Below are 14,451 nucleotides of genomic sequence, written 5' to 3' on the forward strand. Positions count from 1 at the left end.
CTGCATATATCTGTTTAAAATCGATCCATTTTACTCATGATGAAAAATCGACCAGCTCCAACATTTCGAAAATTAAAATTTACCCTACAGAGCCTAGACTCCATGGACATATGGGAGACACCTTAGTAAAAATAAAACTCCTGGAGAGCTGGAAAATTACGTCTGTTTTTCTTTATGACCTACGTTTTACGAGATATTCACATTTTTGCATGCTTCCAATCGGGCTGTTTAACCTTGGGTCACCCTGTATTCTATTAGATGCCCTTGTCATTCGTGTTTTGTGACAATGGAAAAACAAGTTTGCGAGAAGTTAAATAATAGATACATATTTAATCTTCATTGATACAATAGTACAGGAATAATACAATTGGGTACACATAATATTAAAATCAATCAATATAATAAAAATAAATTCATCTGTTGACTATGAGAGGATACAAAAATAAACTTAAGATGAGGCCCGTTACTTAAAGTAGAGTTATCACATACATCTGTTTTTAACAAGAGAAAAAAACTCAAATGAATACAAGGTATCAATCCAAGTTTGACTACGGCTTAAGCTAAGCAGTTACTCACACAGAAAATCGCTAAAATGTAAGTTGCTTTGTTACATAGAAAGAAGGAAATGGAAGAAAAGAGGTGAAAATTGAAAAAAACTAGGAAGATATTAAAATGGTATGAGCATTGGATGCCATTGGACAGAACAAATCTAAATAAAAAGGTAGTTTTGAAAAAGCACGAACGGACTAAAACACTGTAATGGACCAAACGTTCTTTTTAAAATTCATTGTTTAGATGTCCCTATCCTACTACTCTGCTGTGGTAAGGAAATAAGCCCTAAGGGCATTCGAATGTTCCCTAATTTTCTCTCATTAAATATTTATTTTGGAAGAAAGTTAAGAATATTTTTTCTTGAAACTTTAAGACACTTCAGAGCACTTGACAAACAGAATTCACTGAAAAATCAGAGGAAAAATACTTTCAAATTTTTCAGACAAATCTTAATTAGTCGAAAGCAATTGGGCGACGTCTGAAGGCTTAAAAGGCGTATTTTCTCAGCAAGGCAGGCAGAACTTGCTTCCAGTTTAAAAGAAAGATTAATCTGTCCTAAACTTTGAGCAAAAAAAAAGAAAAGAACCATCTATTGGTACTTCTTCAATGGGTAGGAAAAAATTGAGGGACGAAAACTAGCAAATTCATGACTCATTACATGCATGTGACTGATAGGAAGTTGGTCAAAGAATAAAAAGTGATTCAATTTGCACTTTAACTGTTTAGGAAATCAAATCTTTCAGCGTTGTTAAGGATACACAAAAAACAAAACCAGTTTTTTCTATTGATTTTGGTAAAATCAGTTCAGTGTGTGTGCATTCGTTTACTTTTGATGAGGTTAGTTAGAACTGAATTGGGTATCGGGCAGATTTTTAAATAGGATTTGTGCAAGAATAAAAGTTAACGTCTAGAATCATATTCGAGTCTTTGGTTGCCCCTATCAAATAATTTAATTTTAATTAATTCATTATAGTTAATTGTATTACATTTTTAGAGAGCTGATGAAAATGGTGGAGACATTGCAAAAGTTTCGAAAGACATTAGAATGTTACTTAATGGCAGAGGCAATTTTCACAAGTTGGTGTTATTCCTCCATTTAACCCTGTATCAAATAATGAACGTTACAAAACCCAGTATTGCCAAATTTTAAAGATAAAAGACTGATTTAAAAAAATGTGCATTGTATTTACGATGAATAAAATGCTATGACAGATTCAAAAGAAAGTTATGATTGTAAAATTCTGATTAATGGCCGCAGAGTTTAGAGGATAATTAACTCGAACCCTAAAATATAAAAAACGATAAAATGCAAAACTAGGCATACAGAAACAAATATAAATATCCCTTCAGTAAACAAAAAGAAAAAGTTGCGCTTGATGAGATAAGAGGGTGCTGATGAAAGCATCACAAAGGAGTATTTTTTGCTATGTTAGTGTAACCTCAAATGCGCAAAAAACTGGCATCAGTCGGTTGTCAGACTTGAGTCGCAGATTGTTCTTTTACAATATTGCACACTAATTCCGTAATAAAGACAGTAAAAACTTAAAATGAAAGTTGGCATTGAAAATAATCAACTTAATTAGGTCGCGGGGAAATAAATGAACACTTTTAAACAACATTAAATAGAAAATAATACAAACTCAAAGTTTTGAATGCAAATAAATTTGCAAAACACTGGAGAGAAAACAGTAAGAATGGCGTAATAAATATTTCTACAATCAATGGCTAAATTTTGAAACGATGCATTGCAATAGCGATACTATAAAAATTTGCTTATACTTCGTTTCTTTAAAACGGAAATGAGATGACTCTGCCAGCGGAAATTTTGACACTAAACAATTCGAACAGAGAAATTCCTATAGAAAAAACTATTATAATTAGTTTTCCAATCATGAAAAGTGTTATAACGAGTCGGCAATTTCATAAATTGAGATAAATAGTTAGCAAGTTTGGGCACTGATAAATCGTGCGAGTTCTTCTTCCCTCAGGGTTTGAAAAAAGAAACAATAAAAGAGAGATTTAAGGAAACAGCTTTTGCTAAAAATGTTCAGGATTACAGGTTTGCCGAGTCCTTTTTTTGGATCCAGAAACAAGTTGGAACAAAGAGTAATATGCCAAACAATAGCACTGCACCTGGAGCTTGGCTTAAATCACAAAAAAAGTTGAGATTTCAGATAGCCATCAAGAGTTTAATTTCAGTCTCTAATTTACACATATCTGCTCTTTTATTCATCTGCCCGATTTTTTTTTCCTTCCAAAGATAGACTGCACATCAAATTCCAGTTTTTTACTAAGGAAAAAGAAAGAAAAACCTACTAAAACTGCGTTGATAAACAGATTAAGGTCCTAATTGTTCACTAAACACAGACGAGAGGAAAAATACCTAAAAAAATCAGCAAAAGCCATTTAACGCAATGTATCATAATGAAAAATCAATTAATTTATAAAAAAGTTTCGCTTCATCGGCTTACTTCTTGCATTTTCTTGGCGCAAAAAAATACCGATGAATTTCACTACATTTTTCTTTTGTTTGAATAAACCTGCTCAATCGTTTTTTGTACATGCAAAACAAATATGCACCAATTCATTATTTAAAAACATAAAAAACAGAAATATATCGTTAGAAACTGCCTTGACCAGATACTGAAAGAACACACAAAATTAATTGATTTCCATGAAGAAATTTGATCTGAACAGATAGTTTCACTCAATTTCTAAACAGGGAAAAAACTTAAAAGCGCTGAGTAAAAATTAATACGAACTGAAAAAAGAGAGCTATGTCTACCATACAGCCGAATTATTAAATTTTTTTATATTCATCTATTTTATGAAAGCGCCTGAATTCTCTCACCTTGAGGACTTACTATTGGTGATTTTCTTCACATTTTGGTCTTAATTTTATGAAAAAAAATATTATTCTTAGACTAAAAGTGTTGCTTCAGATGAGAGGGACCTTATCTTCTGAGAAAAAAATTTCCTTATCTCTCTTCAAATACACTAAGGAAAAAAATCCAGAAATCTCCCCGGAAGTTTGACCCTAAAAGCTTAAAAATTGAAGGAAGTACGAGTCCTAAAGCTCCAAGACAAAGATTCTTGGAGGGTAGAAATATACGGTTTAAGTTTTCGAGAAAAGTTAAGGAAAATTTGCTGCTGGAAGATACGGTCCCTTTTCACAGATGTGGTCATAATTTTACGTATGACAGCGTCTGATGGCACAAAAAATATTTAAATTTTCAACCCTTCATTAGACTTTAATTTTGAAAATTTACTCTTTAATGTAACTTTCAGATGAGAATTGAGCAATAAAACCAAAGAAATCCATTGCCTTATAGAGAATGTAAAAATCACCTCTTCAGTTCTGAAATTTGATGGATGGGATTTCAACTGGGACCAACTTATGTTGATTTTTTTAGAGTTAATTTACTTATTTTGCACCTTGAAGCTCGTTTCAGTGGTTTTACTAAAATTTGAACGACTTTACAAGTAAACTGGAAAAAAAAGTATCATATATTGTGGAAAATAACGGACTATTTTGGCACGTAACTGAGAATAAATTCATAAATTCCCAATATTTGTTTGATCGATAATCTTTCTTACAATGTGAATGAATTTTTTAGAAAGTTAGTCCTGTCGGACTTAGCACTGCTTTATTGAAAACCATACGATATGACTTCCATGAGCAGAAATAGATAAGTAATTATTTTATATAATAGAACTTGTACCTACTCCAAGCTGATGACTTTTATGTACCCATAAAAATAAAATGAAAAATAAATAAAAATTAAAATCTTGTCAACATTTAAAACAAAGTTCTGCTACTAAAACAGTTCGAAACAGGTTCTGCGTTCTTGAAATATCTTTTGAAGATAAATTGACGAACGATAAATTCAATTCATTTAATTCCAAATTTACTGGGAAAGGAGTTATATTAAAAGTCTCATCTTAAGATGGCAGAGAAAAATAAAAATGCAGACAGTTAGCATAGTGTTGAGCCATGGATTCAAAGATACACTTCGCGTTTTTTCAAAGATGTGAGCTGAAGGCCTTTAGCAAGCATTTGCGCTTCAAAATCTTTGTCTTCTTCTTTGTACCTGCAAAAAGAAAAAAATCTTGATGAAGGCAGTACATATTTTGGCACTACAAAAAAATATGACTGTTGATCAGAGTTCTGCCTTCCCCCTAAAATTTTACGTGCCACCTTGGCCGGAAAGCCCAATTTTTAGGAGCCAAATTAAATTTTTGCATATGCGTCATGACGCATGAAATTAGCCACCACACCGCAAATAGAGCGTTGAGAGCACAACTGCTGCTTTGTGATCGCGAGTTCAAGAAAAATTGACAGGATGCATCAACTTTTTAGGTGCCTTGATGGCCCAGACTACAGTTACTGGGTGCTAAAGCCTGATTGGCTGCACCCAAGGAAGGTAATAGCACTGATGTTAATTGGCGGAAGGACAAATTAGTGACTAGCCATGTTTTGAGTCTATAACTGCGTCTGACAGGTAAATGAAATTTGCTTATAAATATAAAACAAAGTAAAATGCAAGTTCTGTTGTATTATTAGGAATAATTGAGTAATTCTTCCCTCCTGAACACATTCAATTGGTACATATTTTCAGGATTTCAATATTCTGTTTACGCCTTCTGGGTGACAAGCTGGAATCCAATAACTGTAGGATCAAGATACATCAATTTTCAACAAAGCTGAAGTGCAAGGTGAAGTGAAAAAATTGTTTAAGATCTTTGTTGGGAAAAAGATAGGCAGAGACAAAAATTGCACAAACTAAAAAGCACTGCGGTGGCTATTTTGAGAGAAGCTGACGATTTCAAAAAAAGCTGAAAAGAAGAAATGTAAAAGCTTACATGCAGAACTCTATGAAATAATATTACAACAGTTAGAAGCTGGCCTTCTTGGATGCTGTGTGGGATTTTTGATTCAACCGATCTATCTTCTGCAGAATTTAGAAAGAAGAACGAAAGTGCCACTGGTTATACCTAAAGTCGACTCAAGAGTTTGTAAAAATCTCTAATGTTAACGTGGTTTCACTGAATCTTCCTTGATTTTCCATCTGGCGGCAGACTTTTTTGTATAAATTTCAAGGTATAGAGACTTGTTTTCCTTCGAAAAAATAACACATCTCCATTAGATGGAGATACACTGTTTCACACTTTGGCCATGGAAATGATGCTTGATCGCTCCACACAGAATTGCAAGCCTACTGATGTATTCAGCTCTACCTTTGTACTCAGAACTTAGTTGATGTTAGAAGACAACTCTCCTATCCTGATGTGGTGCTCGTTCATAACAGCCTAAATTTGTATGCGCTTTTTCCAACTTTGGAATTGGCTTCAGAGCTAATCAGTGGCACCATCGATTTTCTTGTAAAATTTGGCATGGGAATCGATGGATGGATTGAGAATCCAAGCAGCACAGAGGTCTTCATTGAGGTGAACAAAGACGTGTATTTTCGTTGATGATTGGTCGGCCAAAAATGCCGCGATAATGGCGGCGAGATCATAAATGCGTTGGCAAACATTTGAGGTTAGACTTTTGAAATTGATGCTGGTCGGATGCCATCATTTTTGTCAGGTCATTTCTAAACCCTACTTTTTGTAGGGTTATATTTTGGCTCCAACGTTTGCAAAAATTCCACCTTCCATCTGTCTAGTGAGACCCGATGCTGTCCCGAAAAGTTATGAACACGTCAAAACAAAATACAAAACCACATGATTCACCCATTTTGGTTCAACCGATCATCATTGAAAATACGCTTATGATCTAGTTTTAGTCATCTGACAGTTATTGGAAGTGGAACACATAAAAAATTACTGTAATAGCAAAGAGAAAAACTATAAATAAATGTGACCGTCTGTAAAAAGGGACCTTAGTTGATAGGGACTTGAGATTGAGTCATTGATACTAGAACCTGGAGCATTCTACAGACATTTGGGGTCAAAAATCGTCCAAAACTGTTAAACCATACTGGAGTTGTGGTAGTTGGAAGTTTTCAATTCAAAAAGCATACTTCACGGTTCTAAAAACGAAGTTTTTCATTCGCAAAACGCCGTTTTCTGTTCACAAAACGTACATTTTAGTTAAAATGACGTAGCTTCTAAAAAAAACTCTCTAATTCCTATCTGCCCTGTTCTGAGTACAAAAGTCTTGGATTGTACTGCATTTTTACGTCCCCTCCTGGCACAAAAATAAACTGAACCACTTGCAGTGTATTCTCCAGGACACTAATTGAGTTTCTTGACAAAATCACAAAATCTAATTATTCAATCTACATTGACAAAAAAATTGTCTCGGTGGACAAAGGTACCTTTTTTCATGAACAGTGATGAGAAACAATTTCAAAATGAAACACCCACGTCCACTCTCCCACGAACAAAAAAATAATTGCAAAGAATAGCATGGAGCGATTAATACGAGATTTTTTGCAATTTTTTAAAAAAATTTTTTCCAAGCTGAGCTTGAGCTTTTAATAAAGTTGCACTGGAAACATTTTCGTCTAGTAAAACTGACTGAGTTTTTTTATCATAAGATTCCAAAATAAAGGTGGAAGAAAGGGTGCCGGCAAAAGTTTCTTTGCCTTTAAGAACTGTTGAAGTAAAAGCAAAAGATTAGAAAAAAATTTCTTAGAACTTCCGGTTATTTCTCAAAAAATTGAGTTTGCAAGAACAGAGAAATATTAGAAAACTTTTAACGAAGATGACATGAGGGTATTCAATATGTACATAGTTTAAAATTATTGGAACAGTTTAGAGTGGTGCTTACCAAAGACGAAGAAGAGCAAGATTGAATTTGAAAGGTGCGTTACTCAGTTCTCTTAGTAATGTGTACAAAACCTATCGAGGAGACTTGAGGGAAAAGTTAGGGATGAAAACTTTTTACAGATTTAGTAGTTGTTAGACGTAAGTTGAGAGCTTGGATTATGTACAATTGGTCAAACTTACAATACAGAAGATTGAAAATATTGACTATACAGTCATGCGTAAAATTAGAACGAAAGTACTTTGTGTTTCAAAGAGGAAAAAATCGTGAAATAGCTGATTGTTAGGCTAGCTTGAAAAATTTTGCCGATTTCTCGATAGATGGATTCTTGGGACCCATCAGGAAAAATATTTCCTGACTTCTTCGCATTTACCTCAAGTAAAAAAACAAAACAATTCTTTAACTTTTCCGATCACTATCAACTGAGGAGATAAACATCAAGTTACTGCCCCGATAGCTGTTATGATAACTACCATTGGTATTAGAAATTGATCCCACAGTAATTAATTTAAAAGATAACATATTTCCAAAATCTAAGACCTTAAATCCATTACCTAAAAATATGCACTTTGAAAAAAATAGAGGATTAGAAGTCACCTCGAACAGATTAATTTTAATATTGAACTCAAAGATATTCGCTTATCTCATCGCAATCACCAATTTCCTAAAATCTGACGTGCATAACCTGGGAAGATGCAATTTGAAAATCATTGAGGTTTAAAGATCACCATATATGTATTCCAAAGTCCAAACTAAACCAAACCTACGAAATTCTCTATCCTGCGATGCTGAGTAAAAACGCCGTATGAGCCTGAAGATGTTGCCATATTTCCTTCGATAGAATGATATTTCACCGGGAAAATTCTAATTACTTTTTTTCCAATTCTTCAGATAATTTTTTTCTCACTTTAAACTTGAATACCTAAAAGTTTAGAGAGAAGGCATGCTTACCTATCTTTAAGAAATTATTTTTTCGGGGAAAATTGGGCAACCAAAATTGGCATTCGAATGCTCATACGACGTTCTTCTTAAGAGCAGTATTGAAGACTTGTTCAGGTTTTAAGCGACGGTTGTAAGTGGGGTTTGAGCTGATTTATTTATTATCATTATAAACTGAACATTATTATTATGTTCATTTATTATTATTATATTTTATATAACATATAATTATTTGAAAATGTATTTAAAATATTAGTCATTGCACAGTATTTATAACCGAAGGTAGTACAGTTCAGCTGATACATCTAAGATCCGTCTATTAACGCTTTTTACTTTGAGTCTCCCCATTTAAATTTGTTTCTGAATTTTCCCAGCAGTTGAGAAAATAAATTCTCAACTCAAAATTTTGAAAAATATAAATTCTCTCCGTTTCGTCATTTATTTTTCCTGGTGTCTGTGTCACTGTGAAAAGGGTCTTAATCAGATAAGATTATTTGCTTCCGATGATCTGAATCAAATTGTTAGAGGGAAATAGTCATGGAAAATTCACATAAAAAAATCAAATATATAAAATAAAAACAGGATCACTTTAAAAAATTAAAGAAATTTTAAATGAGTCTAAATCAGCTCAACCCTTATCCGGTCCACTGTATTACGATGGTCTGCATTGAATGCAGAAGGTAAAAAAGAACTTTCAGAAAATGGAGGAGGATGCTTTCCAAAACAAACATGTGTGAAAGACCCGCATAATAAGATGCATGCATGTATCAAAATTTCAGGTAAAGATACAATTCTTTTTCAAGTGGAATTATGGTAAATATTCAGCAGACATACGCAAAATTGCAGATGTTCGGCAAACCCCGATGAAATACCGATTTCACTATTAGTTCAAAAAAGAAGAAAAAAGATTCATGGTTTTAACCCAATACAGTCATCTTAACGCAAAAAATCTATGTTGGAAAATATAAATTGGCTCCACAATTATTCCTCCTTATGATATCGCATTTACAAGGTCAAACAGAATAATCACTTCTGCACTTCAGAAAGTCTCAACTCCATGAGTACTTTCAAAAGATATCTACAAAAGATAAATGACCAAAGTATGTCTGTTGCGCTCGAAGATCCATTCCTTTGCTCCAAAGACAGCCATTATTTTGGCAAAATTCGCTCCATGCTGATAGCTCAAGTTGAATAGTAATAGGTCAAAATTTTTCTCTCCTACATTTTGTTTTTTTATTAAAGTGAAGTGAGCTAATCTTAGATCTAAATTTTTCAAAAGATATTCTTGTAATATAATCTGATCCATCAAAAAAAAAAAAAAAAACACCATGTATTGATGAGGCAGGCAGTTAAAATTTTTAAATGTTCCCAATAAAGTGAACAAAGACAAACATTGGATGCATTTATTAGTGGATTAAATTTTGCAATTACAAGCTGCAATTTCTGGTTCAGTTCAGAAACAACGTATTTACCATTAGTTTCTCCATGCACAATAGTGTTTTTACGGATGAGCCAGAAATTATAGTTCTGAATTGCAAAATGTAGTCAGTGTTTCCTTATTGGGGTTTTATATAAAAATATAATGAACGCATTCAAAATTTCCAAATTCATAAAGATTTCTAAATCAGTACAGCACCCACAAATTACCCACTTACCCAAATTTGAAAAAAAAAAAAAAAAGTCACTTTCAAAGTACCTTCACAATTATTCCTTTTTTTTCTCTAAGCTCTGTTTAAGCAAACTTCTTGCCATACATCACCTACATCAATTATTAAAATAACAGGGCAGTTGAGTCTACAAAATTACAAACATGCAAAGCTAGCACAGGCAAGGCAAGGAAAGAAACGAAAGGGCTAGGGATTGTGAGCAATGAGAAGAAAATATACAAAGAACCAAAGGAGAATTTGGGAGACAACTAGAGGATCAGCAAAGGAGAATGATGAGGGGAATACAGGTTCAGAAGGTTGCGGGCACCTTTGTCTATCGGCCTCCATGAGGGCGATGAGTGAGTCGCGCCTCTCTACGATCTCGAGCATTTCACGGAGGATGCGCCCCTCTTTCGCTACATCTTCTTCCGTCTTGCTGGCCTCTGGAAAAATTGAGAGGAAATCTTGAATTAGAGACATGAATTGGATAGCATTTTGCAATTCGGAACTATAGGCAGAACGGTAGGTTTTCAGGAGAGCAACTTTTGCAAAAACCATTGGCGTTTTTCATCAAAACGATCAATGTTGCGGTTTGATGGTTCATTTTATAGCTATGGAGTTCCTTTAACACCCTGTGTTGACAGATTCGTCAAAAACATCACACTGTTGCCAATAATTACAAAAAAAGGCTATAGTTCCTTATTGCAAAATGAAGAATCCGGGGAAGCTCATTTTGCAATTAGGAACTATAGATTGTTTTAGCACTGACTGCATAGGGGAGACGACCCTGGTGTCACTATTACAAACTGGAGGGTTAACCCCAACAGAGAAAACACCCCTTCCTTCCATCATACGAGGAAGGGGGGAGGTGCATTGTCCCTGCGGAAAGATATTCTACAAAAAACAGGGTGTGCCAAAAATATGGATACCTACCGACTTGCTAATATTTCGAGAATGGTGGCAAATATTAACATGCAATTTGGACGGGAGGGTTTATAGATTTGATTGACATGAATCGATCAAAAAATGAAAGCATGAATCGATCAACACCGACTCGATCGACAAATTATTGAAAAACCGGTGTCATGATTCCGACATGACCGACATGAATCGATCGAAAAGTTAGAACATGAACCGATTGACGTGATTTGATCGGCACTGATTCGATTGACGACCGTGAATCGATCAAAAACCAGCGAATCGATCCGCAAATCCGTGAATCGATTGACAACCCCGTGATTCGTTCGAAAAATCCGTGAATTGATCGATAAACCCTTGAACAGGTCAACAAACCTGTGAATCGTGAAATTTTGAAAATTCGAAAATCCAAGATTAAGGATGTGGCCTATAATGCCATCTCGGCTCCTGTTCGATCGATCATGCTGATTTTCGGAGTTAGGGGGTATTTTTGGACGGGAAACTCGAATTTCTGGTCAAATTTTGAAAATTCAAAAATCCAAGATGGCGGATGTGGCCTAAAATGCTATCCCGGCTCGTGCTCCATCTATTGCGGTGAATCTTGGTACCAGGTGGTATTTTTGGATGGGAAACTCGAATTTCTGATCGAATTTTGAAAATTCGAAAATCCAAGATGGTGGATGTGGCCGAAAATGACCTTACTTGAGTAAGTATCCCCTGGGGGATCTTTCATTCCTCGGACACGCGTTTAAAGGGGAGCTCAGAAGACGCAACCTCAAACTTGTTTTTCGTGGATTGAAATGCGAAAAATATCGGAGAAATTATTTGTGGCTTATGCGTAGTAAATACTTCAAAAAACGCAAAAATCAAAAATCACTGAACAAGCTCAATGTCAAAATTTGAAAAATTTCAATTTTTCGAAACTCGGCTAGGAATTTGAGTTTCCCGGCCAAAAATATCCCCTATACAACCAAGATTCACCACGATAGGTCGAGCAGCCCGAGATAGCATTTTAGGCCACATCCGCCATCTCGGATTTTCAAATTTTCAAAATTTGACCAGAAATTCAAGTTTCCCGTCCAAAATCCCTAATAGCACAGTTACACAATGGAATGTTTTTAAAATGTTTCAAATTATGTCAATCTCGGATCAGTCATTGACATATGTTTCCAACAAATTTTCAAAACGAATACATGAAATGGGCAAGTTGGCCGTGTCTTTGAAACGTATTGAAAACAAATCGAAAATGTTTCTAATTGCGGTCATTCAAACTTTTTTAAAAATAAGTTGGAAACGTTTCAAACTTATTTCAAAAAGGCATAAATAACCCACCCAAAAAATGTGTAAGAATTGTGTCAGCTATGTGTTGTCAATATATTGCAGTCCGTTCAATAAACTATATCAGAAAGGTTTCAAAAACATTTCAAAACCATTGCCACAGCTAAGCCTATGATTGAAACATATTTACGGAACATTTCTGCCACAATTTATATGAAAATCAATGAACCTTTATTGACATCTATCGAAAAAAATTTGTAATTGTGTCAATTTTTTTTTTAACGACCCAGGCACAGATTCATATTAGATTTGTATACGATATGTTGGGAAAGGAGATCAACTAAATATTTTGGAAACATTTCTAAAACATATTTAAAACGTTGCTGCAGAAATTCTTGGAAGTTCGAAGTTTCTGAGAAATAAACCTGACATATTTCTGACACAATTTAGCAACGTTTCCAAGATCCTTCAAAAACATGTTTCAGAAACAACTGGCAGATATTTCGTATTTTTAATCTGATAAGGTACAGCTATATGTTGAATCTATGTATGAAACGTGACGGAATGGTATTTGAAACGCCTTCAGATTTTCGTGTACGAATTTCCCTCATTGCTCTCCAGTTGAAATACTCGTATCACTCTCATTTAATTGATCCGCGGCGATCGTACGTCATAACTATTTATAAAATTAATTTAAACGCATAAGGGTAAGGAAATTTATTTCAGAAATGTGTCAGGAATATATCAGTTAAACAAAACAGTGCCTTGATTGTCATTAAAACCTGGTGAACACAAGTTGAAAACATTTCTCAGACCTTTCTAAAAATTTTCCTAGATCAAACTGAACCCACCAGAGAGCGTTGACGTTTCATTTTCCAATTTTACCAAATTTTGGTTTATTTTTTTGTCTCAAGGTTTACTTTTTGGCTATTTAATTATGCAGAGTTAAAAATAGTTTTAAATTCTTGGTATGCATCGCATTTATCTCCATAAGAGCTTATAAGTTATGGATTATCTAAAATATTGAAACCGTACATCATGCTTTGCGTATACTTTTCTAAAGTGAGGACGTCCTAATCCCTCTGATAGTTTAATACTGATGTAGTGAACCCATAGTTCCATACTCTCCTTAGGCATAGTCTGTAATCAGGCCGCCCAGGCACTGGATTTGATAGCTATAATGCCTCCACGACATTTGCTAAAACATATCGACGGTGAAACTACCAAACCACGTATCTCGTTTGCGGTGTTTAAAAATCTACGCTCACATTTTATTTTTTTGAAGTAGACCAAATCAATATCATTCCTTGAAATTTTCACAGAATTTTCTCCGCACAAAGAGGAAAAATCGCAGAAATTTTCAAGACTGGACGTTATGTAGTTTTTTATTTAAAAAATAAAGTATGACAGGAAGTCTACGACGTCGCAAACCGAGATACGTGGTTTGGTAGTTTCACCGTCGATATGTCTGAAAATTTTTTTACGGTTAAGAAGTAGTGACATGCGGATGTATTCAACACAGAGTGGGCTCGTGTTTAACACTACATAGACTGTAGTGATTATGCCGAAAATGTGTCATAAACATTTAGAAAATCAGAGGAAAATCTGAGTTAAAGGCTCATTGTTTTACAAATGTGTCAGAAATGTGTCAAAAATGCACTGCCAACGGAGACCTTTGCCCATTGTGTCATTGAAATATGTAAAAAATGAATTCAAAACATTTCGGTGACACAATCTGCAAATGTTTCACAGACACATAAAATGTGGTGACATGGGAATGTGTTGAACACAGAGTGGCTTCGTGTTTGACACTTCATTCGGGTTTTTAAAGTATCACGTGAAACATTTCAGAAATGAGGCTTGGTGTCATTGACACGTTTTAAAAACATCTCTAAGACTAGGTGTGCTATTACGGTACCTCTTGGTACCAAAAATCAGCAAGATCGATCGAACAAGAGCCCAGATAGCATTTTAGGCCATATCCGCCATCTTGGATTTTTGAATTTTCAAAATTTGACCAGAAATTCAAGTTTCCCGTCGAAAAATACCCCCGGTTACCAGAAATCAGCAAGATCCATCGAACAGGAGCCGAGATAGCATTTTAGGCCACATCCGCCATCTTGGATTTTTGAATTTTCAAAATTTGACCAGAAATTCGAGTTTCCCGTCGAAAAAAACCCCCGGATTCCAAAAATCAGCAAGATCTATCGAACAAGAGCCGAGATAGCATTTTAGGCCACATCCGCCATCTTGGATTTTTGAATTTTCAAAATTTGACCAGAAATTCGAGTTTCCCGTCCAAAAATACCCCCGGTTACCAAAAATCAGCAAGATCCATCGAAC

The 14,451-nt window shown here is 34.7% G+C and overlaps 1 protein-coding gene across 1 annotated transcript in view; it reads right to left on the minus strand.

Moving 5' to 3' along the window:
* Positions 1-310: 310 nt before the first annotated feature.
* Positions 311-14,451, minus strand: part of Mical (Molecule interacting with CasL) — a 219,433-nt gene continuing 205,292 nt past the window's right edge. The window contains 2 exon segments of the mRNA XM_019040206.2: positions 311-4,643; positions 10,241-10,355. Of these exon segments, the coding sequence (XP_018895751.2) occupies positions 4,553-4,643; positions 10,241-10,355 (206 nt within the window). The 3' untranslated portion in view covers positions 311-4,552.

Source organism: Bemisia tabaci, chromosome 10 (assembly GCF_918797505.1).
Source record: "Bemisia tabaci chromosome 10, PGI_BMITA_v3".
In the NCBI taxonomy this organism is placed as follows: domain Eukaryota; kingdom Metazoa; phylum Arthropoda; class Insecta; order Hemiptera; family Aleyrodidae; genus Bemisia; species Bemisia tabaci.